The 25,259-nt window shown below is 50.3% G+C and overlaps 1 protein-coding gene across 5 annotated transcripts; it reads left to right on the top strand.

The window, feature by feature from the left end:
* Positions 1-3,845: 3,845 nt before the first annotated feature.
* Positions 3,846-23,073, top strand: LOC147096395 (zinc-binding protein A33-like). 5 transcript variants are annotated; one of them, XM_085975160.1, is made up of 7 exons: positions 3,846-3,924; positions 10,122-10,772; positions 10,865-10,960; positions 11,054-11,287; positions 12,192-12,214; positions 12,312-12,427; positions 19,763-23,073. In XM_085975160.1, the coding sequence occupies exons 2-7, from the start codon at positions 10,362-10,364 to the stop codon at positions 20,308-20,310; spliced, it is 1,428 nt and encodes a 475-aa protein (XP_085831286.1). In that variant the 5' UTR covers positions 3,846-3,924; positions 10,122-10,361; the 3' UTR covers positions 20,311-23,073. The 5 variants fall into 5 exon arrangements, with proteins under 5 accessions (XP_085831286.1, XP_085831285.1, XP_085831282.1 ...); XM_085975159.1 differs by having other exon boundaries at positions 3,860-4,001; XM_085975156.1 differs by having other exon boundaries at positions 3,860-4,018.
* Positions 23,074-25,259: the final 2,186 nt, after the last annotated feature.

The following is a 25,259-nucleotide window of genomic DNA, read 5'->3' as shown; positions in this document are numbered from 1 at the left end:
TACCCCAGTCCCCCTTCCTCCTCCTCCTTACCCCAGTCCCCCTTCCTCCTCCTCCTTACCCCAGTCCCCCCTCCTCCTCCTCCTTACCCCAGTCCCCCTTCCTCCTCCTCCTTACCCAGTCCCCCTTCCTCCTCCTCCTTACCCCAGTCCCCCTCCTCCTCCTTACCCCAGTCCCCCCTCCTCCTCCTCCTTACCCCAGTCCCCCTTCCTCCTCCTCCTTACCCCAGTCCCCCTTCCTCCTCCTCCTTACCCCAGTCCCCCTTCCTCCTCCTCCTTACCCCAGTCCCCCTTCCTCCTCCTCCTTACCCCAGTCCCCCTTCCTCCTCCTCCTTACCCCAGTCCCCCTTCCTCCTCCTCCTTACCCCAGTCCCCCCTCCTCCTCCTCCTCCTTACCCCAGTCCCCCCTCCTCCTCCTCCTCCTCACCCTAGTCCCCCCCTCCTCCTCCTTACCCCAGTCCCCCCTCCTCCTCCTCCTTACCCAGTCCCCCTTCCTCCTCCTCCTTACCCCAGTCCCCCCTCCTCCTCCTCCTTACCCCAGTCCCCCTCCTCCTCCTCCTTACCCAGTCCCCCCTCCTCCTCCTCCTTACCCCAGTCCCCCCTCCTCCTCCTCCTTACCCCAGTCCCCCTCCTCCTCCTCACCCCAGTCCCCCCCTCCTCCTTACCCCAGTCCCCCCTCCTCCTCCTCACCCCAGTCCCCCTTCCTCCACCTCCTTACCCCAGTCCCCCCTCCTCCTCCTCCTTACCCCAGTCCCCCTTCCTCCTCCTCCTTACCCCAGTCCCCCCTCCTCCTCCTTACCCTAGTCCCCCTCCTCCTCCTTACCCTAGTCCCCCCTCCTCCTCCTTACCCTAATCCCTCCTCCTCCTTACCTAGTCCCCCCTCCTCCTTACCCCAGTCCCCCTTCCTCCTCCTCCTTACCCCAGTCCCCCCTCCTCCTCCTCCTTACCCCAGTCCCCCCTCCTCCTCCTTACCCCAGTCCCCCTCCTCCTCCTCCTTACCCCAGTCCCCCCTCCTCCTTACCCTAGTCCCCCCTCCTCCTCCTTACCCTAATCCCTCCTCCTCCTTACCCTAGTCCCCCCTCCTCCTTACCCCAGTCCCCCTCCTCCTCCTCCTTACCCCAGTCCCCCTTCCTCCTCCTCCTTACCCCAGTCCCCCCCTCCTCCTCCTTACCCTAGTCCCCCCTCCTCCTCCTTACCCTAGTCCCCCCTCCTCCTCCTTACCCTAGTCCCTCCTCCTCCTTACCCTAGTCCCCCCTCCTCCTTACCCTAGTCCCCCCTCCTCCTTACCCTAGTCCCCCCTCCTCCTTACCCTAGTCCCCCCTCCTCCTTACCCCAGTCCCCCTTCTCCTCCTCCTCCTTACCCCAGTCCCCCTTCCTCCTCCTCCTTACCCCAGTCCCCCCTCCTCCTCCTTACCCTAGTCCCCCCTCCTCCTCCTCCTTACCCTAGTCCCCCCTCCTCCTCCTTACCCTAGTCCCCCCTCCTCCTCCTTACCCTAGTCCCCCCTCCTCCTCCTTACCCTAGTCCCTCCTCCTCCTTACCCTAGTCCCCCCTCCTCCTTACCCTAGTCCCCCCCTCCTCCTTACCCTAGTCCCCCCTCCTCCTCCTTACCCTAGTCCCCCCCTCCTCCTCCTTACCCTAGTCCCCCCTCCTCCTCCTTACCCCAGTCTCCCCTCCTCCTCCTTACCCGTCTCCTCCCCTCCTCCTCACCCCAGTCTCCTCCCCTCCTCCTTACCCCAGTCTCCCCCCCTCCTCACCCCAGTCTCCCCCCCTCCTCCTTACCCCAGTCTCCCCTCCTCCTCCTTACCCCAGTCTCCCCTCCTCCTCCTTACCCCAGTCTCCTCCCTCCTCCTTACCCCAGTCTCCCTCCTCCTACCCCTCCTCCTCCTTACCCCAGTCTCCCTCCTCCTTACCCCAGTCTCCCCCTCCTCCTTACCCCAGTCTCCCCCCCTCCTCACCCCAGTCTCCCCCCCTCCTCACCCCAGTCTCCCCCCCCCTCACCCCAGTCTCCCCCCTCCTCACCCCAGTCTCCCCCCCTCCTCACCCCAGTCTCCCCCCTCCTCACCCCAGTCTCCCCCCCTCCTCCTTACCCCAGTCTCCTCCCCTCCTCCTTACCCCAGTCTCCCCTCCTCCTTACCCCAGTCTCCCCCCCTCCTCACCCCAGTCTCCCCCCCTCCTCACCCCAGTCTCCCCCCCTCCTCCTTACCCCAGTCTCCCCCCCTCCTCCTTACCCCAGTCTCCCCTTCTCCTCCTTACCCCAGTCTCCTCCCCTCCTCCTTACCCCAGTCTCCCCTCCTCCTTACCCCAGTCTCCCCTCCTCCTCCTTACCCCAGTCTCCTCCCCTCCTCCTCCTTCTCCTCCTCCTCCTTCTCCTCCTCCTCCTTACCCAGTCCCCCCTCCTCCTCCTCCTCCTTACCCCAGTCCCCCTTCCTCCTCCTCCTCCTTACCCCAGTCCCCCTTCCTCCTCCTCCTTACCCCAGTCCCCCCTCCTCCTCCTCCTTACCCTAGTCCCCCCTCCTCCTCACCCCAGTCCCCCCTCCTCCTCCTCCTCCTTACCCCAGTCCCCCTTCCTCCTCCTCCTTACCCCAGTCCCCCCTCCTCCTCCTTACCCTAGTCCCCCCTCCTCCTCCTCCTTACCCTAGTCCCCCCTCCTCCTCCTCCTTACCCTAGTCCCCCTCCTCCTCCTTACCCTAGTCCCCCCTCCTCCTCCTTACCCTAGTCCCCCCTCCTCCTCCTTACCCTAGTCCCCCCCTCCTCCTCCTTACCCTAGTCCCCCCTCCTCCTCCTTACCCTAGTCCCTCCTCCTCCTTACCCTAGTCCCCCTCCCTCCTTACCCTAGTCCCCCCCTCCTCCTTACCCTAGTCCCCCCTCCTCCTTACCCTAGTCCCCCCTCCTCCTCCTTACCCTAGTCCCCCCTCCTCCTCCTTACCCTAGTCCCCCCTCCTCCTCCTTACCCAGTCCCCCCTCCTCCTCCTTACCCTAGTCCCCCTCCTTACCCAGTCCCCCCTCCTCCTACCCAGTCTCCCCCTCCTCCTTACCCCAGTCTCCTCCCCTCCTCCTTACCCCAGTCTCCTCCCCTCCTCCTTACCCCAGTCTCCTCCCCTCCTCCTTACCCCAGTCTCCTCCCCTCCTCCTTACCCCAGTCTCCTCCCCTCCTCCTTACCCCAGTCTCCTCCCCTCCTCCTTACCCCAGTCTCCTCCCCTCCTCCTTACCCCAGTCTCCTCCCCTCCTCCTCCTCCTTCTCCTCCTCCCCCCAGTCCCCCTCCTCCTCCTCCCCCCAGTCCCCCTCCTCCTCCTCCCCCCAGTCCCCCTCCTCCTCCTCCTCCTCCCCCCAGTCCCCCTCCTCCTCCTCCTCCTCCCCCAGTCCCCCTCCTCCTCCTCCTCCTCCTTGTCCCCCTCCTCCTCCTCCTCCTTACCCCAGTCCTCCTCCTCCTCCTCCTCCTTACCCCAGTCCCCCTCCTCCTCCTCCTCCTCCTCCTTACCCCAGTCCCCCTCCTCCTCCTCCTCCTCCTCCTTACCCCAGTCCCCCTCCTCCTCCTCCTCCTTACCCCTATCCCTCCTCCTTACCCCAGTCCTCTCTGGTCAGCAGGTTATCGGTGAAGAAGCGACTGTCCAGCTCGCTCACCAAACAACAAGAATCCAAAGTTTGAAATAAACCCCCGAGTATAAAACCAGGCGGCGGCCGCCATGAGCCGCTCCAACTGGCCGAGACCAGAGTCCAGCGCGGCGTCATTGCCCGAGCTCCGCGTCCGACTCCCACTGAGGCCCCGCCCGGGAACCCGCCCCTCACTCTGAGTGACAGTCGCTCCGGCCAATCCGCTTCTCCGGGATCACCTCAACTGGCCGCCACTGGCCAATCAGCGCCGCCGGGAGGCGGGGTTTGCGGCGATGATTTGGGTTGACAGAGGCTCGCGCTCGGAACTGGCCGGTTGGGTTTAAATATTTATTTTTTAAGGGGCGTCATTCTTTGTTCCTGTGAGCGGGCGAGGTGTCTCCTGCTGTGATGTACGTGTGTACAATAGGTCAGTGTGGGAGCAATATTTGGTCAGGTTGGGCTGTTTTCTCCGGAAGCCCAGGAGCTAGTCCACGTTCCACGACCCGGGGCCTACTTCTCCCGGGTCGGCCTATGGCCGCCATGCTCGGCTCCCCTCCTCCCAGTCGGAATTCCTTCCCGCCGAGGAGCTGCCGGCCGATGTGCTCCAACTAGTCAAGATGGCGGCCGTGACGGCCCGGTGCTGAGATCGTTCTCCCTGTTTCGGGCGGCCAGCTCTCGCCGCTCGCTCCCGCAACCGGAGCGAGGTGCTCGGCGAGTCGGGCAGAGGCAGTGCAGCGGCTCCGCGGGAAGGAATTCCGACTGGGAGGAGGGGAGCCGAACATGGCGGCCATAGGCCGACCCGGGAGAGGGAGAAGTAGGCCCCGGGCCGTGGAACGTGGAGCCGGCGACGGTGAGGAGGAGGCCGCATTGGAACATTCACATCCCGACGATGTGTTCGGCGAGTCGGGCAGAGGAGCGCAGCGCAACGAGCGGCAGCAGCAGACTCAACGACAAACTGCAGCAGCAGACTCAACGACAAGCTGCAGCACGTCGGCCGGCGGCTCCATTTCGGGTAACTCGCAGTCCGACTGGGGGGAGGGGAGCCAGGCATGGTGGCCGGAGCAGGAGAAGCAGGCCACCACACGTGGAGCCGGCAACAGTGAGGAGGAGGCCGCGGTGAGGAGGAGGAGGGAGCGGCTGAGGGACATCGTGTTCCCACTGCCACGGGAAGCCATTGTATTGACTCTGAACGCGGCGCTGTATGCATAGCTGACGCGTCCCTACGGGGAACAAGCATTCCATTGGACTTGTTGCATGTGGCAAATAAATCTAATCTGAATCTGAGCTGGAAAGTGGGATTAGGCGGGATGGATCTTTCCGGGCGGCACAGACACGATGTGTCGAAAGGCCTCCTTCTGGGCCATAAATTTTACTGATTCTATTCTCTGATGTCGGATACAGGGCATTCTTCATCTCCCGTATGGTACAGGTAGACTATCCTTTATCCGAAAACCTCGGGACCAGCCGAGTTTCGGATAAAGGAGAATTTCGGATTTCGGAAGGTGGGTCGGCGGGGGGTCGTGCGCACGACTTACGCTGACGCTCAGCGTAAGTCAGTCGGGGTCGGCGGGGGTCGGGGCCGGCGGGGTCCGCGGGGGGGGTCGGCGGTTGTCGGGGTCCGCGGGAGGGGTCGGGGCCGGCGGGGTCCGCGGGGGGGGTTGGCGGTTGTCGGGGCCGGGGGGGTCGGCGGGGGGTCGTGCGCACGACTTACCCTTTATCCGAACTTCCGAAACCGGAACCCTCTAAAAACCGAAGGTTTTATCGTTCGTACGCACGACTTACGCTGAACGAAAAAAACCTTCGGTTTTTAGAGGGTTTCGGTTTTCGGAAGTCCGGATAAAGGGTAGTCTACCTGTAATAGCAAATCAAATGTCAATATCTCAGTCAGATAACCAGGCCTAAGCTTGCGGTGTAACAGCGGATATCTTGTAGGCTGCCTGTGAATTTCCTCTGCGGGCAGCGCTCAATGATGGGCTCCAGGGTCTGATTAGGAGCTCCACAGTCACAGGATGGAGATGCTTTAATCTTCCATCTATGGAGAAGGTGGCAGCATCGACCATGAGCGGTTCTGGGGCGGTGGATGGTTGTCCACTGTTTGCGAGGAAGGTTTGATCTTTGTAGCGAAGGCGGGTAAATGGAGTTGAGGTGCAGATCAGCCCCAATCTCATTGAAAGGTGGAAAACTCTCCAGGGGCTGAATGGCCCACTCCTGTTCCCACAACTCGCTCAGTCTGCTAATGGGCAGAGGGGCTGCCCTTCAGGTGAGATGTTAATCCAAGGCCGCGTCTGCCTCAAGTGGGTGATTCAGATCCTGCGGCAAAGAGGAGCCGGGGAGTTCTCCCGGTGTCCAGGCCAACATTCCTCCCTCAACCAGCACCACCAAAGAGAGATTAACTGGTCATTCATCTCATTGGCTCTCTGTGGGATCTTGCTGTGTGTAAAATGACTGCTGCATTTTCCTCGCTAACCACGGCTACTTCACTTGCGAGTAACGCATTGCGGGTGCAGTGAGTTTCTGGGCTGGGTTGAGACGCTGTTTGATCGCAAGTCTTTCATTGTTACAAAGTGCACCGCCAGCACCTGCTGGCAGGATATCACTGCCGCAGGAAAGAATTCCCCATTAAAAACGGCCCAAGAAGTGGTGACTGTCTCTGAAGGTTCACAAGGACAGTGATCCCCCTGGAGGGGGAGGGGGGAAGGCCCCCATTGGCTCAGAGGATAAATGCCTCCAGGATTTAATGTCCTTTGGGTATATAACAGCCTTGGAGTTGATGGTGTTAGTGGAGGGTTTTGTATGGTTGATGTGGAAGTTGACCCTGTGCTTGTGGTTAATGGGGTAGAAATTCGACCTGGTTGTCCCGGTTTGTGGGGTAAAATGGGCGCAGTGAGGGACAGATTTAGGGACCAATGTCTGGCGCCCAATTGGCTCGCGCCATTTTCAGGCGTCCTTGGAGTTCTCCCCAGTGCCCGGGTCAATATTTCACAGAATCACACAGCACAGGAGGCGGTCACTCGGCCCTTCGTGCCTGTGCCAGCTCTTTGAAAGAGCGAAACAATTAATCCCACTCCACTGCCCTTTCCCCACAGCCCTTCTCTAGTCTCTCCACGTAACTGAAGTCCCGCATCCCTGGTACCAGTCCAGTAAACTGTATTTCCCAGAATTGGACACAATACTCCAGCTGGGGCCGAACCAGTGATTTAGGAAGGTTCAGCATAACTTCCTTGCTATTGTAATCTATGACTCTGTTTATAAAGCTCAGGATACTGTCTATTATTTAGCAGCCATCTCACCTTGTCCTGCCACCTTCAAAGATTTCTGTACAAACACCCCCAGGTCTCTCTCTTCCTGCACCCCCTTTAAAATTGGACCATTTATTTTATATTGCCTCTCCCCATTCTTCCTACCGAAATGCATCATTTCACACAGTGTTGAATTGCATCTGCCATGTGTCTGCCCATTTCACCAGTCTGTCTATATCCTCCCTGAAATGTATTACTATCCTCCTCACTGTTTACTGCCTGTCTGAGTTTTGTGTCATCTGCAAACTTGAAATGTTGCCCTTTTATAACCAAGTGAAATGGAGTTAAGATGCAGACCAACCAATATCTAATAAATGGCGGAAGAGGCTCGAGGGGCTGAATGGCCTACTCCTGTTCCTGTGTCAGCCTAGAAATTTATGTAATTAGCAATTAATGAGCTGTGGAAAAGAAGCCGGACCCATTTTCAACAAAGATCCACCCAATGCCAAGTCACCAGATAGCGGGAGAAACAGGCCCCCGGCTGATCCTTCCGCACCCCGAGCCCTGGTATCCTAAGATCCATCTCTGCACCTCCACTGTCTCTCTGCTCCATATAGTGTGTCTCACCAGCAATCCAGCCTGGACCCTCCCTGGTCTGTGTCTCAGTAAACACACCAAGCAGCGCTCGGCAATTCTGACACCACCTTCTGATTTAGACACAGACTCTGCAGACAGAGTCCAGCTATTCACAATATATATTAATGATCTAGACAAGGGAACTAGATGTAATATCTCCAGGTTTGCAGACGACAAAAAGCTGGGTGGGCGTGTGTGCTGTGAGGAGGATGCCAAGAAACTCCAGGATGATTTGGACAGGTTGGGTGATTGGGCAGAAGCATGGCAGATGCAATATAACGTGGATAAATGTGAGGTTATCCACTTTGGTGTCAAAAACAGGAAGGCAGATTATTATCTGAATGGCAATAGATTGGGAGACGGTGAAGTGCAACGAGACCTGGGTGTTCTTGTGCACCAGTCGCTGAAGATAAGCATGCAGGTGCAGCAGGCGGTTAAGAAGGCAAATGGTATGTTGGCCTTCGTAGCGAGAGGGTTTGAGTACAGGAACAAGGATATCTTGCTGCAGTTGTACAGGGCCTTGGTGAGACCACATCTTGAGTATTGTGTGCAGTTTTGGTCGCCTTATCTGAGGAAGGATGTTCTTGCCATGGAAGGAGTGCAGCGAAGATTCACCAGGCTGATACCTGGGATGGCAGGAATGATGTATGAGGAGAGATTGGGTCGATTGGGCTTGTACTCGCTGGAGTTTAGAAGAATGAGAGGGGATCTCATTGAAACATATAAAATTCTAACAGGACTGGACAGACTAGATGCTGGAAGGATGTTCCTGATGGTCGGGGAGTCCAGAACCAGGGGGTCACAGTCTAAGGATAAGGGGTAGGCCATTTAGGACAGAGATGAGGAGGAATTTTTTCACCCAGAGAGTGGTGAACCTGTGGAATTCTCTACCAAAGAAGGCAGTAGAGGCCAATTCATTAAATATATTCAAGAAGGAGTTAGAGATATTTCTTAAGGCTAAATGGATCAAGGGATATGCGGAGAAAGCAGGAACAGGGTACTGAATTTGGATGATCAGCCATGATCTCATTGAATGGCAGAGCAGGCTCGAGGGGCCGAATGGCCTACTCCTGCTCCTATCTTTATATTTCTATCTGCGACAGGTAGATTGGTGAGGATGAGGTCAAGTCGGTTTTTCCCTTGTGTTGGTTGTTTCACCACCTGCTACAGGCCCAGTCTGGCAGTTCTGTCCTTCAGGACTTGGCCAGCTCAGCCAGTGGTGGTCCTACCAAATCACTCTTGGTGATGGTTATTGAAGTCCCCCACCCAGAGTACATTCTGTGCCCTCGCTATACTCACTGTCTCTTCAAAGAGGTGTTCAACATGGAGGCGTTCTTAGGCAGTCCCTCGGAACCGAGGATGACTTGCTTCCACATTAAAAATGAGTTCTCAGGTGACTGATGAGTCCAATGTGGGACCTACAGTCTCTGTCACAGGTGGGACAGACGGTGGTTGAAGGGCCGGGTGGGTGGGGTGCTTGGGTTGACGTGCGCTCCTTGCAATTGGCTTCCGCTTGCTCCCGGTGAAGAGACTCGAGGTGTTCAGCACCTTCCCGGATGCTTCTCCTCCACTTTGTGCAGTCTTGAGCCAGGGATTCCCAGGTGTCAGTGGGGATGTTGCACTTTTTCAAGGAGGCTTTGAGGGTGTCCACCTGGGGCTCTCTTGCCGCGTCGGAGCTCCGAGTAGAGCGCTTGTTTTGGGAGTCTCGTATTGGGCATGCGGACGATGTGACCCGTCCATCGGAGCTGATCGAGCGTGGTCAAAGCTTCGATGCTGGGAATGTTGGCCTGAGCGAGAACACTGACGTTACTGATTCATCAGCTGAGGGAGGGCGGTAGGTGTTAATCAGCAGGAGGTTTCCTTGCCCAGGCATGACCTGATGCCATGAGACTTCATGGGGTCCTGAATCAATGTTGAGGACTCCCAGGGCCACTCCGATACCCAGGGATGGTGATGGAGGAGACTGGGACATTGGCTGAAAGGTCTGATTCTGTGAGTTTGACTATGTCGGGCTGTTTCTTGACTAGTCTGTGGGACAGTTCTCCCTATTTGGGCACAAGTCCCCAGCTGTTAGCAAGGAGGACTTTGCAGGGGCGACTGGGCTGTGTGTGCCTTTGTCGTGTCCGGAGCGTAGGTCAATGGCGGGTGGTCCGTCCGGTTTTATTCTTAGTATAATTCTTGGTAGCGGTTTGGTACAACTGAGTGGCTTGCTTGGCCATTTCAGGGGCAATTCTGAGTCAATCACATTGCTGTGGGCCTGGAGTTCCATATCGGCCAGACCGGGTAAGGATGGCAGATTTCCTTCCTGAAAGGACATTAGTGAACCAGATGGTTTTATGACAATCTGGTAGTTTCATGGTCGCCATTACTGACAGTAGCTTTTTATTTGAGATTTATTTAATTACTGAATTTAAATTCTCTGCACTCCTCCAATCCTGGACTCTTGCACATCCCGGATTTTAATCGCTCCACCATTGGCGGCTTTGCCTTCAGCTGCCTGGGCCCTAAGCTCTTGAATTCTCTACCTTAACCTTCCAGCCTCTCGACCTCTCTCTCCTCCTCTAAGACGCTCCTTAAAACCTACCTCTTTGACCAAGCTTTTGGTCACCTGTCCTAATATTACCTTATGTGACTCGGTATCAAATTTTGTTTCAGATTTATGGTGATTGGCAGAAGAACCAGAGGCACTAAATTTTTTGAAGAACGAGTTGTTGTGATCTGGAATGTACTGCTAGCGCTGCTCTGAACCGCCTTGGGACGTCTTACTAAGTAAAAGGCGCAATATAAATGCAAGTTGTTGTCGTTGAAGAGTGATCTCAGACTGGGAACCGGGGAGGCTGCGCCCACAGAAACACGACCCCAGCAGTTTGAATCAGGAAGTACTGAAACTGAATCATGGCTTCCAGACACGAGGCGGAGAGTTTCACAGAGGATTTAAATTGTCCCATTTGTCTGGATTTCTTCACCGATCCAGTAACACTGGAGTGTGGGCACAACTTCTGCCACTCCTGTATCACACAGTGTTGGGAAAAGAAGGAGACAAACTCCTGCCCGGAATGTAGAGAGGAGTTTCCGGAAATAAACCTGAGAGTCAGTCGGGCCTTAGCGAGTCTGGCCGAGAAAGCGCGAAAATTAACCCTGAATCCGAAAGAGAAGGAAAGTAAACTTCACTGTGAGGAACATCAGGAAGAACTGAAGCTGTTTTGTGAAACTGACAAGAAATTGATCTGTGTGATTTGTAGAGATGCGCGGGAACACAGAGAGCACCGCTTCATGCCCATTAAAGAAGCTGTTGGAATCTACAAGGTAAAAGGGAGCAGATTTCATCACCTGATTATTTTATTACATTTTCATGGTCTAACACTTTTATTCTGTGATTTTTTCTCTCCCAATCCCAGGATCAGCTGAAATCTTCCTTAGATTCTCTCACAGAGAAGAAATCGGCGGTTCTAGAAATGGAATTAAAACAGAAACAGCAGATTTCCGCAGTTAGGGTAAGGTCTCCCTGTGCTGATTTTCAGGGATCTCGGTTAGTTTTGTTCCCTTTATCGCGGTACATTAATTATGTTTCACATTTCATTTGGTAGGAACAGTCGAGCAGTCTGCAGACCCACATCACATCCGAGTTCGCTAAAATGCACCAGATTCTCAGTGAGAAAGAGCAGCGTTTAATCAGAGATCTCAGGGAACAGGAGGGGGAGATTCTAGAAACAATGGAGAAAAACCTCCGAGAAATTCAAGAGAATTTAAATTCTATTCAGGAGAAACTCTCAAAGTTGCAGAAACAGATGGAGCAAAAAGACGGGCTGACATTTCTGAAGGTGAGGATTATATTGCGGGTCAGTTCAGTGAAACTTCACACAGTCACAAAATAACCGATGATAACTGAAATAAATGCAGCATTTGCTGAATAATTCTAAACTGATTTAAACCGATTGTTTAGTCTATTCCCGGACGGTTCTGTTGTTGTCACTGAACTAACCGGCTTCCACACTGTCCGCAGATTCCCGGGAATGCCTGCAACCTCCCGGGAATGAGTTGTCCTGATCTTGATATTTTGCTTGTAATTATTTCTGTGTTGCGCAAGTTTAATATTCTCCTGGGACTCTCATTGCAATCCAGTTACAGTTCCATGTTGTGAGTGTGTGGGTGTGTCTGGTGCGGTGGGTGTGAGAGTCACTGTGTCTGTGAGTGACACTGATGTTGAGTTCCAGTATCTGACACACAAATCAGGCTTTTCAACTACTTACAATCATAGAATCCCACAGCACAAAAGGCCCATTGTGCCTGTGCTGGCTTTTTGAAAGAGCTGTGCAATTAGACCCACTCCCCCCTGCTCTTTCCCCATAGCCCTGCAATTTTCCCTTTCTAAGTGTATCTCCAATTCCCGTTTGAAAATCACTATGGAATCTGCTTCCTCCAGCCTGTCGGTCAGTGCATTCCAGATCGTCAGACGTCATTGTTAAAAAATCCCCACTCTCTTATTTGCCAATTATCTCGGCGATTTGTGAATGTGATCCCCCAGGTCTCTGTTCCTGCACCACATTTAAAATTGTACCATTTAGTTTATTTTGCCTCTCCTCATTCTTCCTTCCAAAATGCATCACTTCACACTTCTCTGTGTTAAATTCTACCTGCCCTGTGTCTGCTCATTTCACCAGCCTGTCTGTGTCCTCCTGAAGTCTTTTACTATCCTCCTCACTGTTTGTGTTTTATTTATTTCAGGAGGAAGCTTGTCGGAAGAGGAGGTAGGACATGCTCTTTACTGAAACTCTGCACAGTTTGGTAAAAGAACTCAAAAGTGTTTAATGTCGATTTATAACATCAACTGTTCAATATTTACAGGATTAGTGAGGAAGGTCAAGTACTGTCAGTAGCAGATGGCGCCCTGTCTATTGGAAAGTTCAACGGCCCTTTACAGTACACAGCGTGGAGAGAAATGATAGATGCCATTAACCCCGGTAAAAGTCTTACATTCCTTTTCCTGATTTATAAATCCAGATGAGAAGAGCTTAAGCCGGCTCCCAGAGCCCAGATTAAATGATCACTGATGTCCGTGTCTAGTCTGGAAGTCAGGAATCTTTGCTCTGGATAAGGGAGGGCTTGTGGTGATCTTACTGAAGTATTCAAGATCCTAAACCGCAGAGAGAAGATAAACATCCACAGGTTTAACACAGTCACAGAGTCTACAACAAAGTAGGGATAGTCTCAAACTGAGAAAAGGGAGGGTGAAAAGGCAGTTTGGATTGAGCGAGGTTGGGTTTTTGAGTGACCCCATTGATCGGGCAGGCAGTGAGTCAGTGAGCCCACTGCTCGCTCCATGAAATTGGTCAGAGGCCCAATCCATTCTCAGGGTTGGGCTTCAGTACAATATTGCTGGCGAGTTGCCCACGGATTTGGAGCGTGGGAAGGTGCTCGGTGGACCTTGAGGGTGGAGGCGGGAGACAGGAAATCCGCCAAATCCTCCCTGGAGGCAAGTGAGCAGGAGCTGTTTAAAGGTGGGCGGAGTGGGTTGGGACGGTGGGGGAGGTTACAGGAAAATACGGTGGGTGGCTGGAAAACCAAGGATTGACCAGCAGCAGGCAGCATAATTCATGCACCTCCTGGCCACAGAGAAACTATTATGAAAGAGGGAAAAAAGGAAGAACGTGTTTTGATATCGTACCTTTCAGGACGTCCCAAAGCACTTTACAACAAGAGTTTTTAAAGTGTAGTCACTGTTGTAATGTAGGAAACGCCACACCCAATTTCTGCACAGCAAGCTCCCACAAATAGCAATGTGATAATGACCAGATGGCCAGTTTTGGTGATGTTGGTTGAGGGACAAATATTGTCCAGGACACCGGAGAGAACGAACTCCTTGTGCTGGATTCCTATTTCGCGGCTGCGACACCATATCCCGGCGGGCTTTGGTGGGAACCAGGTGGGAAGCACTGCGTGTGATTTTTGTCTCTTTACTGCTCCGTTTACGCTTTAAATCCGGGCGATAGTGAGACGTAAATCACTCCCAAATAGTTTATGGGGAGGGTATGGAAAGTAAGGGAGGCAGAGTTGTCTGAGGGTATCAGCAGTTTCAAGAGAGAGTTTGATAAGAAGCTGGCAAAAACTGTAAACCCAAATAGGACTGAGCTGCCTGGGCTTGGAGAGTGGAATTGTGAGGGCTGAGGAGAGGGGAGGTCTAATTTGGACCCCCTGCCCTATTGGACACCCTGCCCTATATCACAGCAGAAAATACACTTCAAAATAATACATTGTGTGAAGTGCTTTGAGACATTTGTCAGGAGCATTAGAAATGTCAGTTTCTCCTTCAGATGTAATTGCAGTGTATTTATTTCCAACCCATCCCTTATGCTGGACTCTGTCCTACCTGTGAAATATTTTACTCACAACAGTACTTTCCTTGTGGCCTTTGAAAACAGCTGCTTAAACCCGAGTTTAGAACCAGGCTAGAAAGTCATCGCATCACCTTTGAAAGCAGCTTCACACAGTGACACTAATCCCATCATCACTCACTTCCACCTAGACTCTCACCCACTTTCTCTGATCTGCTTTGAGTTATTCACAGTTCTTACTTCAGTTCTTAAATTCACATCAATGTATGTTCTGATATTTTATACCAATATTCCTACTGGATAAAACATCAACATTCGGTTCAATGTTTGGTATTTTTATTTTCTCGCTGCATTATTCTCTTTATTTTACATATCAATGGTGCGAGTAGCCAATCAGAAGCCAGGCTGCCTGTCTTACTGAGATTGTATTCTCTGCTGGACCCACCTCCTGCTCCATTGACCCCATTCCCACTAAACTGCTGCCCACCCAACTTCTCTTCCTGGTTTCCATACTAGCTCACATTGTAAATGGTTCCCTCTCCTCACGTCCTATCCAGCTCCTTTTCAAATCCAATGTCACCACACCCTTCCTCAAAATTACCCACCCTCTATCCCTCTGTCCTTGCACTTGATCTCCAACCTTACTTTCTTCTACAAAGTACTTGAACGTGCGATCACTTTTGAAATCCCTGGCCATTTTGCCACAACTGCATGTTTCAACCACACTAACCAGATTTTCATCCCTGTCATAGCCCCAAAGTGGACCTAATAAAGGTCACAGATGACATGCTCTGTGACAGTGAGTATAGTCCGTAGTTGGGGAAATGCTGGACTCTATTATAAAGGATGCAATAACTGGGCACTTAGAAACTAATAGTAAGATTAGGCAGAGTCAACGTGGATTTATGAAAGGGAAATCCTGTTTGACAAACCCATTGGAGTTCTTTGAGGATGTAACTAGTGGAGTAGACAAAGGGGAACCGGTAGATGTGGTGTATCTGGATTTTCAGAAGGCCTTCGATAATGTCCCACACAAGAGGTTGGTGAGCAAAATTAGGGCACATGGAATTGGGGGTAATATACTAGCATGGATTGAGAATTGGTTAACAGACAGAAAACAAAGAGTAGGATAAAGTGGTCTTTTTCAGGATGGCAGGCTGTGACTAGTGTGGTACCACAAGGATCGGTGCTTGGGCCCCAGCTATTCACAATCTATATCAATGATTTGGATGAGGGGACTAAATGTAACATTTCCAAATTTGCTGATGATACAAAGCTAAGTGGCAGTGTCAGTTGTGAAGAGGATGTGAAGAGGCTTCAAGGGGATCTCGACAGGGCGAGAACATGGCAGATGGAATATAATGTGGATAAATGTGAAGTTATCCACCTTGGTAGAAAAAACAGATCGGGAGAGTATTTCCTAAATGGTGAAAAATTGGGGAATGCAAATGGTGAAAAATTGGGGAATGCAGATGTTCAAAGGGACCTGGGTGCCCTTCACAGAAATCACAGAAACCCCACAGTGCAGATAGAGGCCATTTCGGCCCATCGAGCCTGCACCGACACATATCCCACCCGATCCCCGTAACCCCTACACCAACACATATCCCACCCTATCCCCATAACCCCACGTATTTAATCCCCCTAACACTAAGGGTCAATTTATCATAGCCAATCAACCTAACCCGCACATCTTTGGACTTGTACATGAGTCACTGAAACTGAATGTGCAGGTGCAGCAAGCCATTAGGAAAGCAAATAGAATATGAGAGTAAGCTTGCAGGGAACATAAAAACTGACTCAAAGCTTTTATAGATATGTGAAGAGAAAAAGATTGGTGAAGTCAAGTTTAGGTCCCTTGCAGTCAGAATCAGGGGAATTTATAATGGGGAACAAAGAAACGGCAGACCAATTAAATACATATTTGGTTCTGTCTTCACAAAGGAGGACACAAATAACCTCCCAGAGATGTCGGGGAACATAGGGTCTGATGAAAGGAAGGAACTGAATGAAATCAGCATTTGTAGGGAAATGGTGTTAGGGAAATTGACGGGATTGAAGGCCGATAAATCCCCAGGGCCTGATAATCTACATCCTAGGGTACTTAAGGAAGTGGCCCTAGAAATAGTAGATGCATTGCTGATCATCTTCCAACATTCGATAGAATCTGGAACAGTACCCATGGATTGGAGGGTAGCTAATGTTACCCCACTATTCAAAAAAGGTGGTAGAGAGAAAACGAATTACAGACCGGTAAGCCTGACATCGGTAGTGGGGAAAATGCTAGAGTCCATTATAAAAGATGTAATAGCAGAGCACTTGGAAAACAGTGACAGGATCGGACAAAGTCAACAGGATTTACAAAAGGTAAGTCATGCTTGACTAATCTACTGGAACTTTTTGAGGATGTAACTGGTAAAATAGATAAGGGAAATCCAGTGGATGTGGTGTATTTGGACTTTCAGAAGGCTTTCGATAAGGTCCCACATAAGAGATTAGTGTGTAAAGTTAAGGCACATGGGATTGGGGGCAAGGTATTGACTTGGATGGAGAACTGGTTGGCAGACAGAAAGCAAAGAGTTGGAATAAACGGGTCTTTTTCCGAGTGGCAGGCAGTGACTAGTGGGGTACTCTCTCCCCTCCCCCCACCCCGCTCTCTTTTCTCCCCCCCCCACTCTCTCCCCCCCTCCCTCCCCCCCCCGCGCGCTCCCCACCCGCCCCCCCCCCCGCGCGCTCTCCCCTCCCCCCACCGCGCGCGCTTTCCCCTTCCCTGTCCCCCCCCCCGCGCGCGCCTCCCCCCCTCCCATCCCCCCCCCCCCGTGCGCGCACTCTGCCCCCCCCCCCCCCCCGTGCGCGCACTCTGGGGCCCCCCCCCCCCCCCCCCCCCCGTGCGCGCACTCTCTGCCCCCCCCCCCCCCCCGTGCGCGCACTCTCTGCCCCCCCCCCCCCCGCGCGCTCTCTCCCCCCTCACCCTGTGCAGGCAGACGGAGGATAGGGAATTTGGACATGAGTCTAGGTTCGGATCGGTCATGGCCCTGTGGGTCGTGGAGCCTGATCCTGCTCCTATTTCGTGTGTCTAATTCTGTTAGATTCAGGAGATGGTTCTGTGATAGTAGATTGGCGGTTAGGATCAGATCAGCCATGATCTTATTGAATGGCGGAGCAGGCTTGAGGGGCCGATTGGCCTACTCCTGCTCCTATTTCTTATGTTCTTATGTTAAGCAAGGATAGAAGCAAAAGACAGGAAGGAGAAAAGCAAAAGTGGAAGGCAGAGAAATCAAGGGTGTAAATCAAACAAGGCCACAGCAAATAATATTTCTAAAAGGAATAAGTGTGTTACAAAAACAACCCTGAAGGCTGTGTCTTAATGCGAGGAGAATTCGTAATAAGGTGGATGAAGTAGCTGCGCAAATGGATGTAAATGGATATGATATAATTGGGATTACGGAGACATGGCTCAACATCCAGGGCTATACAATATTCAGGAAGGACAGGCAAAAAGGAAAAGGAGGTGGGGTAGCATTGCTGGTTAAAGAGATTAACACAATAGTAATGGAAGGATATTAGCTCTGATGATATGGAATCTGTATGGGTAGAGCTCAGAAATACCAAGGGGTAGAAAACGTTAGTGGGAGTTGTATGCAGTCCTCCAAAAAGTAATGCTGAGGTTGGGGATGGCATTAAACGGGAAATTAGAGACGCGTGCAATAAGGACACAACAGTTATCGTGGGTGACTTTAATCTACATATAGATTGGGCTAACCAAATTAGTAACAATATACTGTGGAGGAGGAATTCCTAGAGTATATACGGGATGGTTTCCTGGACCAATTTGTCGAGGAACCAACTAGAGATCAGGCCATCTTAGACTGGGTATTATGTAATGAGAAAGAATTGATTAGCAATCTTGTGCGAGGCCCCTTGGGGAGGAGCGATCATAATGATAGAATTCTTCATTACGATGGAGTGTGAAGTAGTTGACTCAGAGACTAGGGTCCTGAATTTAAACAAAGGAAACTACGATGGTATGAGGCGCGAGTTGGCTAGGATGGATTGGGGAACGTTACTTAAAGGGTTGACGGTGGATAGGTAATGGCAAACATTTAAAGATCGCATGGATGAACTACAGAATTTGTTCATCCCTGTCTGGCATAAAAATAAAGCAAAAAAGGTGGCGCAACCTTGGCTAACAAGGGGAGTTAGGAATAGCATAAGCTCCAAGGAGAGGACATATAAATTGGCCAGAAAAAGCAGCAAACCTGAGGATTGGGAGCAGTTTAGGATTCAGCAAAGGAAGACAAAAGGATTAATTAAGAGGGGGAAATAGAGTACGAGAGTAAGCTTGCAGGGAACATAAAAACTGACTGTGAAAGCTTCTACAGATATGTGAAGAGAGAAGAGAAAAACATTGGTGAAGTCAAGCGTAGGTCCTTTGCAGTCAGAATCAGGGGAATTTATAATGGGGAACAAAGAAATTTCTGACCAATTAAATACATACTTTGGTTCTGTCTTCACAAAGGAGGACACAAATAACCTCCTGGCATGTCGGGGAACATAGGGTCTAATGAGAGGGAGGAACTGAATGAAATCAGTATTTGTAGGGAAATGGTGTTAGGGAAATTGACGAGATTGAAGGCTGATAAATCCCCAGAGCCTGATGATCTACGTAGAAACATAGAAGATAGGAGGAGTAGGCCATTCGACCCCTTGAGCCTGTTCCGCCATTTAATGAGATCATGGTTGATCATCCAAATTCAGTACCCTGTCCCTGCTTTCTCCCCATATCCCTTGATCCTTTTAGCCTTAAGAAATATATCTAACTCCTTCTTGAATATATTTAATGAATTGGCCTCAACTGCCTGAACCTGTGGAATTCTCATCCCTGAACATCATTCCCCAGATAAGGCGACCAAAACTGCACACAAGACTCGAGGTGTGGTCTCACCAAGGCCCCGTACAACTGCAGCAAGACATCCTCTTGCAATGAAGGCCAACATACCATTTGCCTTATTAACCGCCTGCTGCACCTGCATGCTTACCTTCAAGTGGTGCACAAGGACACTGAGGTCTCGTTGCACTTCCCAATCTATTGCCGTTCAGATAATAATCTGTCTTCCTGTTTTTGCCACCGAAGTGGATAACCTCACATTTATCCACATTATACTGCATCTGCTATGCATCTGCCCAATCACCCAACCTGTCCAAATCACACTGGAGTTTCTCCGCAACCTCCTCACAGCACACATGCCCACCCAGCTTTGTGTTGTCTGCAAATTTGGAGATATTACATCTAGTTCCCTCGTCTAGATCATTAATATACATTGTGAATAGCTGGGGTCCTAGCACCGATCCCTGCGGTACCCCATTAGTCACTGACTGCCATTCGGAAAAAGACCCGTTTATTCCAACTCTTTGCTTCCTGTCTGCCAACCAGTTCTCTATCCAAGTCAGTACCTTACCCCCAATCCCATGTGATTAACTTTACACGCCAATCTCTTATGCGGGACCTTATCGAGAACCTTCTGAAAGTCCAAATACACCACATCCACTGGTTCTCCCTTACCTATTCTACCAGTTACATCCTCAAAAAATTCCAGTAGATTAGTCAAGCATGATTTACCTTTTGTAAATCCATGTTGACTTTGTCCGATCCTGTCACTGTTTTCCAAGTGCTCTGCTATTACATCTTTTATAATAGACTCTAGCATTTTTCCCACTACCGATGTCAGGCTTACTGGTCTGTAATTCCCCATTTTCTCTCTACCACCTTTTTTAAATATTGGGGTTACATTAGCTACCCTCCAATCCATGGGAATCCAATCCCCTAGGTCATAAACCCTGGAGTGGCAGCAGATTCCATGAATACAACCCAGAGCCCGAGTGGGCACTTTATAAAGGAAAGAGTTTGAATAAATCACAGCAAGAAACTAACTCACTGACTGTGTTATTTTAACTTTCCCCCAGCTCCAGCCTCTCTGACTCTGGATCCGAACACAGCCCATCCCCAGCTCATCCTGTCTGGGGACCGGACCAGTGTGAGACACGGAGACAAACGGCAGCCGCTCCCTGACACCCCGGAGAGGTTTGATCTCTGGCTCTATATCTTGGGATCGGAGGGATTCACATCAGGGAGATACTACTGGGAGGTGGAGGTGGGGAACAAGACTCTGTGGTTTGTGGGAGTGACCCGAGAGTCTGCCGGGAGGAAAGGGGAAATTGACCGGAAACCTGAGACCGGATACTGGATTGTGGGTCTGAGACACGGAAGTGTCTATGTTGCCCTCACCACCCCCTATGAGACCTGCCTCATCCCAAGTGTGGATCCCCGGAAGATCGGGGTGTACCTGGACTATGAGGGTGGACAGGTGTCATTTTACAATGCGGACAACATGTCCCATCTCCACACTTTCACCCACACTTTCACTGAGAGAATCTTTCCCATCTTCAATCCGGGATTGAATGACAGGAAAAACTCCGCACCGCTGACGATCTGCGGGGTTAAAGGTCACTAACAGGTCCATTAAAAATCATGGCCAAGCTTTTCAGGAGTGAAATTAGGAAACATTTCGACACACAAAGGGTGGTAGAAGTTTGGAACTCTTTTCCACAAACTGCAATTGCTGCTGGGTCAATTGTTAATTTTAATCCTGAGATTGATAGATTTTTGTTAACCAAAGGTATTAAGGGATATGGGCCAAAGGCGGGTGTATGGAATTAGGTCACAGATCAGCCATGATCTCACTGAATGGTGGAACAGGCTCGAGGGGCTGAATGGCCTCTTCCTGTTCCTATCCTGAACTAATGGGCTGATTTTAAGAGCCCCCGCCTGGTGTAACCGGAGTGAGAGTCGCCTGGAAATGGCACTAAAGTTTATACTGGAGCTTCAGCCATCGCCACCTTGGGTAGGATCCTGAGATGGGCAGCGGGAACACCCGCCTGTTTCAGGGGGAAACAACGTCACTTACAAACCGGGGACCCGTGAAGTACAGAGGACCCGGATTGTAATTTTCAGATACAAATGGGCGGAGTGTGGGCGCGTTGAGCTACCGAACCAGCTGCTCTTCAAACACCCGCTGGAGGCCGCTCGGAAATCAGACAAAGTTTCTTTTCATTTTTTTTTTTTTTAAACAGATCTCTGGCGATCCTAAAATCTACAGGTTAAAAAAAAAAATAAAAAAAAATTCTGACTTCATTTAACCATTACTTCATGATTTACTTCATTTTGTTCACAAATATTTTCAACCTTCCTCGTGTTCCGCCCCCTTCAAGTACGTTTCTTATTCTTTTTTCATAGAAGTGCGAACATTCCATGTTGAAAAAGTGTCTTCTGGATTTTTTTAAAAATTCAATCCTGGGATGTGGGGGTCGCTGGCGAGGCCAGCATTTACTGCCCATCCCTAATTGCCCTGAAGGTGTTGCTGAGCCGCCTTCTTAAAACGCTGCAGTCTGTGTGGTGAAGGTTCTCCCACAGTGTTGTTAGGGAGGGAGTTCCAGGATTTTGACCCAGCAACAATGAAGGAACAGCCGATATATTTCCAAGTCAGGATGGTGGGTAACTTGGAGGTGGTGGTGTTCCCATGCGCCTGCTGCCCTTGTCCTTCTAGGCGGTAGAGATCGCGGGTTTGGGAGGTGCTGTTGAAGAGGCCTTGGCGAGTTTCTGCAGTGCATCTTGTACATAAGAACATAAGAAGGAGACGGCCCCTCGAGCCCGCTCCGCCACACGGCCCCTCGAGCCCGCTCCGCCACACGGCCCCTCGAGCCTGCTCCACCACACGGCCCCTCGAGCCTGCTCCGCCATTCAATAACATCATGGCTGATCATCGACCTCAACTCCACTTTCCCACCCATCTCCACATCCCTTGATTCCCCTAGAGTCCAAAAATCTATCTCTGCCTTGAATATACTCAAAGACTCAGCATTCACAGCCCTCTGGGGCAGAGAATTCCAAAGATTCACAACCCTCCGAGTGAAGAAATTCCTCCTCATCTAAGTCTTAAATGGCCTTACCCTTATCCTGAGACTATGCCCCTAGTTCTAGACACTCCAGCCAGGGGAAACAACCTCTCAGCCTCTACCCTGTCAATCCCCCTCAGAATCTTGTATGTTTCAATGAGCTCACCTCTCATTCTTCTAAACTCGAGAGTAGAGGCCCATTCTACACAATCTCTCTCTCATCACAGGACAGCCCTCTCACCCCAGGAATCAATCTAGTGAACCTTCGTTGCACCGCCTCCAAGGCAAGTATATCCTTCCTTAGATAAGGAGACCAGAACTGTGCACAGTACTCCAGGTGTGGTCTCACCAAGGCCCTGTACAATTGTTGCAAGACTTCCTTACTCTTATACTCCAACCCCCTTGCAATAAAGGCCAACATGCCATTTGCCTTCCTCATTGTTTGCTGTACCTGCATGCTAGCTTTCTGTGATTCTTGCCCGAGGACACCCAAATCTCTCTGAACACCAACATTTGAAAGTTTCTCACCATTTAAAAAATATTCTGTTTTTCTATTCTTCCTACCAAAGTGAATAACCTCACATTTCCCTACATTATACTCCATCTGCCACCTTACTGTTCACTCACTTAGTCTATTGAAGTGGGGCTTTCAAGCTCTGCTGTAATTAAAGGGTTAAGAATGGGTCTCGGGAACCGAATGAGCTAATAAGCCTTTTTGCAGGAGTAAGCTGTTCTAAGTTGCTTAACTGGCAGTCAAGTTAACGCTAAAGAATAACATGTTGATTTTGCAGTAGTATTAGAATGATTAACGACAGCAAGCTGTGTCACTTGGAGACAATTGCAAATAGCCAGACGTTGAACCATAAGAGGCTCAGAGGATGTAAGTTCTGCTCTGGCAGGAAAGTAGGACAATGAGTTGGAAGTAAAAAGGCCCAGAGGGGCAGGAAAGTAGGACAATGAGTTGGAAGTAAAAAGGCCCAGAGGGGCAGGAAAGTAGGACAATGAGTTGGAAGTAAAAAGGCCCAGAGGGGCAGGAAAGCAGGACAATGAATCAGAAGTACAATGTTGGCGAGACCTCACCTGGCATGAGCAAAGGTCATAGTTACAATCACAGCTTGCGGTGATAACGATCATATGCTTTTCCGGTAATGAAGGCGGTACCTTAATGTCACGTGATTGTAGGCGGCGTTGATGTAAGTTCTGCTCTATGTTGTATAAAAGGCTGCTTAAAACTTTGTATCAGCGGAGAGAAGCCTGGCTAGACAGATAGCAGGTTGTCCCCCCACCGGTGCGAATAAAGACTGCTTGAATCTTCGAACACAGACCTGGTGTCGCGTGTTTATTTCAAATACACCACTTCACTATCTCTATCCTGTTACAGCCTCTGTGTTCTCATCACATCTTACTGTCCCACCTAGCTTTGTATCATCAGCAAACTTGGATACATTACACTGGGTCCCTTCATCTAGGTCATTAATATAGATTGTAAATAGCTGAGGCCCCAACACTGATTGTACTGTCCTCCCTACGTGTATGTGTCTACGCAGTTAGACAGCCAGCCAAACTCCTTTCAATAACGACATGGAGTCAGGATGTAGCGTCCAAGCTCCGTGTTTAATAATGCCACACTTGCACGAAGTCAATGAAACAATACAAATCAGTTGCATTGGGTTGGAGTAAAACTGAGAAAGACAAAAGAAAGAAATGCACCTCGTTACATACATGAGATATAACTAACATCTAAACATGGATATGTAATGAAACCATTCAACACACAGGCAATGCTTTCGAAGGTGTAACACTGTAGGATTACAGTGGATTAACTTGTAGCAGGCTCCATGCTGCTGGCGACCTCTGTGTTATCACTATACTACTTCCTGTTGAGTGACCTGCTGGTCATTTCCCTTTGCTGCCACCTACTGGCGGCAACAAAACAAACTCCTGCAATTATAAGGCAGAACACTGATCCTTGCGGCACCCCACTAGTTACAGCCTGCCAACCTGAAAAAGATCAGTTTATCCCTACTCTGTTTTCTGTCCATTAACCAATCCTCTATCCCTGCTACTAAATTACCCCCAACCCCATGAGCCCTAATCTTGTGTAATAATCTTTTATGTGGCACCTTATCGAATGACTTTTGGAAATCCAAATACATTACATCCACTGGTTCCCCTTTATCTATCCTGCTAGTTACATCCTCAAAAAACTCTTAATAAATTTGTCAAACATGATTTCCCTTTCATAAAACCATGTTGATTCTGCCTAATCATGTTAGGATTTAAGTGACTTGATACCACTTCCTTAACAATGGATTCCAGCATTTTCCCAACGACTGATGTCAGGCTAACCGGCCTGTAGTTCCCTGTTTTTTCCCTCCCTCCTTTCTTGAATAGCGGTGTTACATTTGTGACCTTTGAATCCACAAGGACCTCACCAGAATCTAGGGAATTTTGCAAGATCAAAACCAATCCATCCACTATCTCTTCAGCCACCTCTTTTAGAACCCTAGGATGTAGGCCGTCAGGTCCAGGGGATTGGTCGGCTTGTAGTCCCATAAGTTTCTCTAGTACTTTTTCTCATATTAATTACGTTAAGGTCCTCACCCTCATTAGTCCCTTGGTTCCCCACCATTTTTGGTGTGCTTTTTGTGTCATCCACTGTGAAGACAGATACAAAATATTTGTTTAACGTTTCTGCCTATTCTTTATTCCCCATAATAATTTTTCCTGTCTCAGCCTCTAAGGGGCCAACGTTTACTTTTGCGACTCTTTTCCTTTTTACATACTTGTAGAAACTCTTACAATCTGCTTTTATATTTCTTGCTAGTTTTCTCTCGTATAATATTTTTTTCCCTTTTTTCAATTTTTTGGTCAACTTTTGCTGGTTTCTGAAACTCCCAATCCTCAGGCTATTATTCTTGGCAACATTATAAGCTTCTTTCAATCTAATGCTATCCTTAACTTCTTTAGTTAGCCACGTTTGGATCACTTTTCCCGTGGAGTTTGTGCGCCCCTGGTTATTCCTTATCTCCACCCATACTGATTCTACTTCCTGATCTTCCGAGCCGAGATCCTTTCTCGCTACTGTCCTCATGTCATCCATTATCAGGGCTACTCCCCCCTCCTTTTCCATTCTGCCTGTCTTTTTGAAACATCAAGTACCCTGGAACATTTAGTTCCCACCCTTGGCCAACTTGCAACCATGTCTCTGTAATGGCTATTAGATCAAACCCATTTATCTCTATTTCATAGAATCATTGAAAGTTACAGCACGGAAGGAGGCCATTTCGGCCCATCGTGTCCGCGCCGGCCAACAGAGAGCTATCCAGCCTAATCCCACTTCCCAGCTCTTGGTCCGTAGCCCTGCAGGTTAGAGCATCCCAAGTGCACACCCAAGTACTTTTTAAATGTGGTTAGGGTTCCTGCCTCTACCACCCTCCCAGGCAGTGAGTTCCAGACCCCCACAACCCTCTGGGTGAAGAAATTTTCCCTCAAATCTCCTCTAAAC

Source organism: Somniosus microcephalus, unplaced genomic scaffold, assembly GCF_052327205.1.
Source record: "Somniosus microcephalus isolate GS21.2 unplaced genomic scaffold, FLI_Smic_1.0 unresolved_chr1, whole genome shotgun sequence".
Classification (NCBI taxonomy): Eukaryota; Metazoa; Chordata; class Chondrichthyes; order Squaliformes; family Somniosidae; genus Somniosus; species Somniosus microcephalus.
This window is presented reverse-complemented; position numbering and strand designations above follow the sequence as displayed.

Coding starts and splice junctions, on each gene's coding strand:
- LOC147096395 (XM_085975160.1), top strand. CDS start 10,362: ATGGCTTCCAGACACGAGGCGGAGAGTTTCACAGAGGATTTAAATTGT. Junction 11,288..12,191: donor ACGGGCTGACATTTCTGAAG/GTGAGGATTATA, acceptor TATTTATTTCAG/GAGGAAGCTTGTCGGAAGAG. Junction 12,215..12,311: donor GAAGCTTGTCGGAAGAGGAG/GTAGGACATGCT, acceptor CAATATTTACAG/GATTAGTGAGGAAGGTCAAG.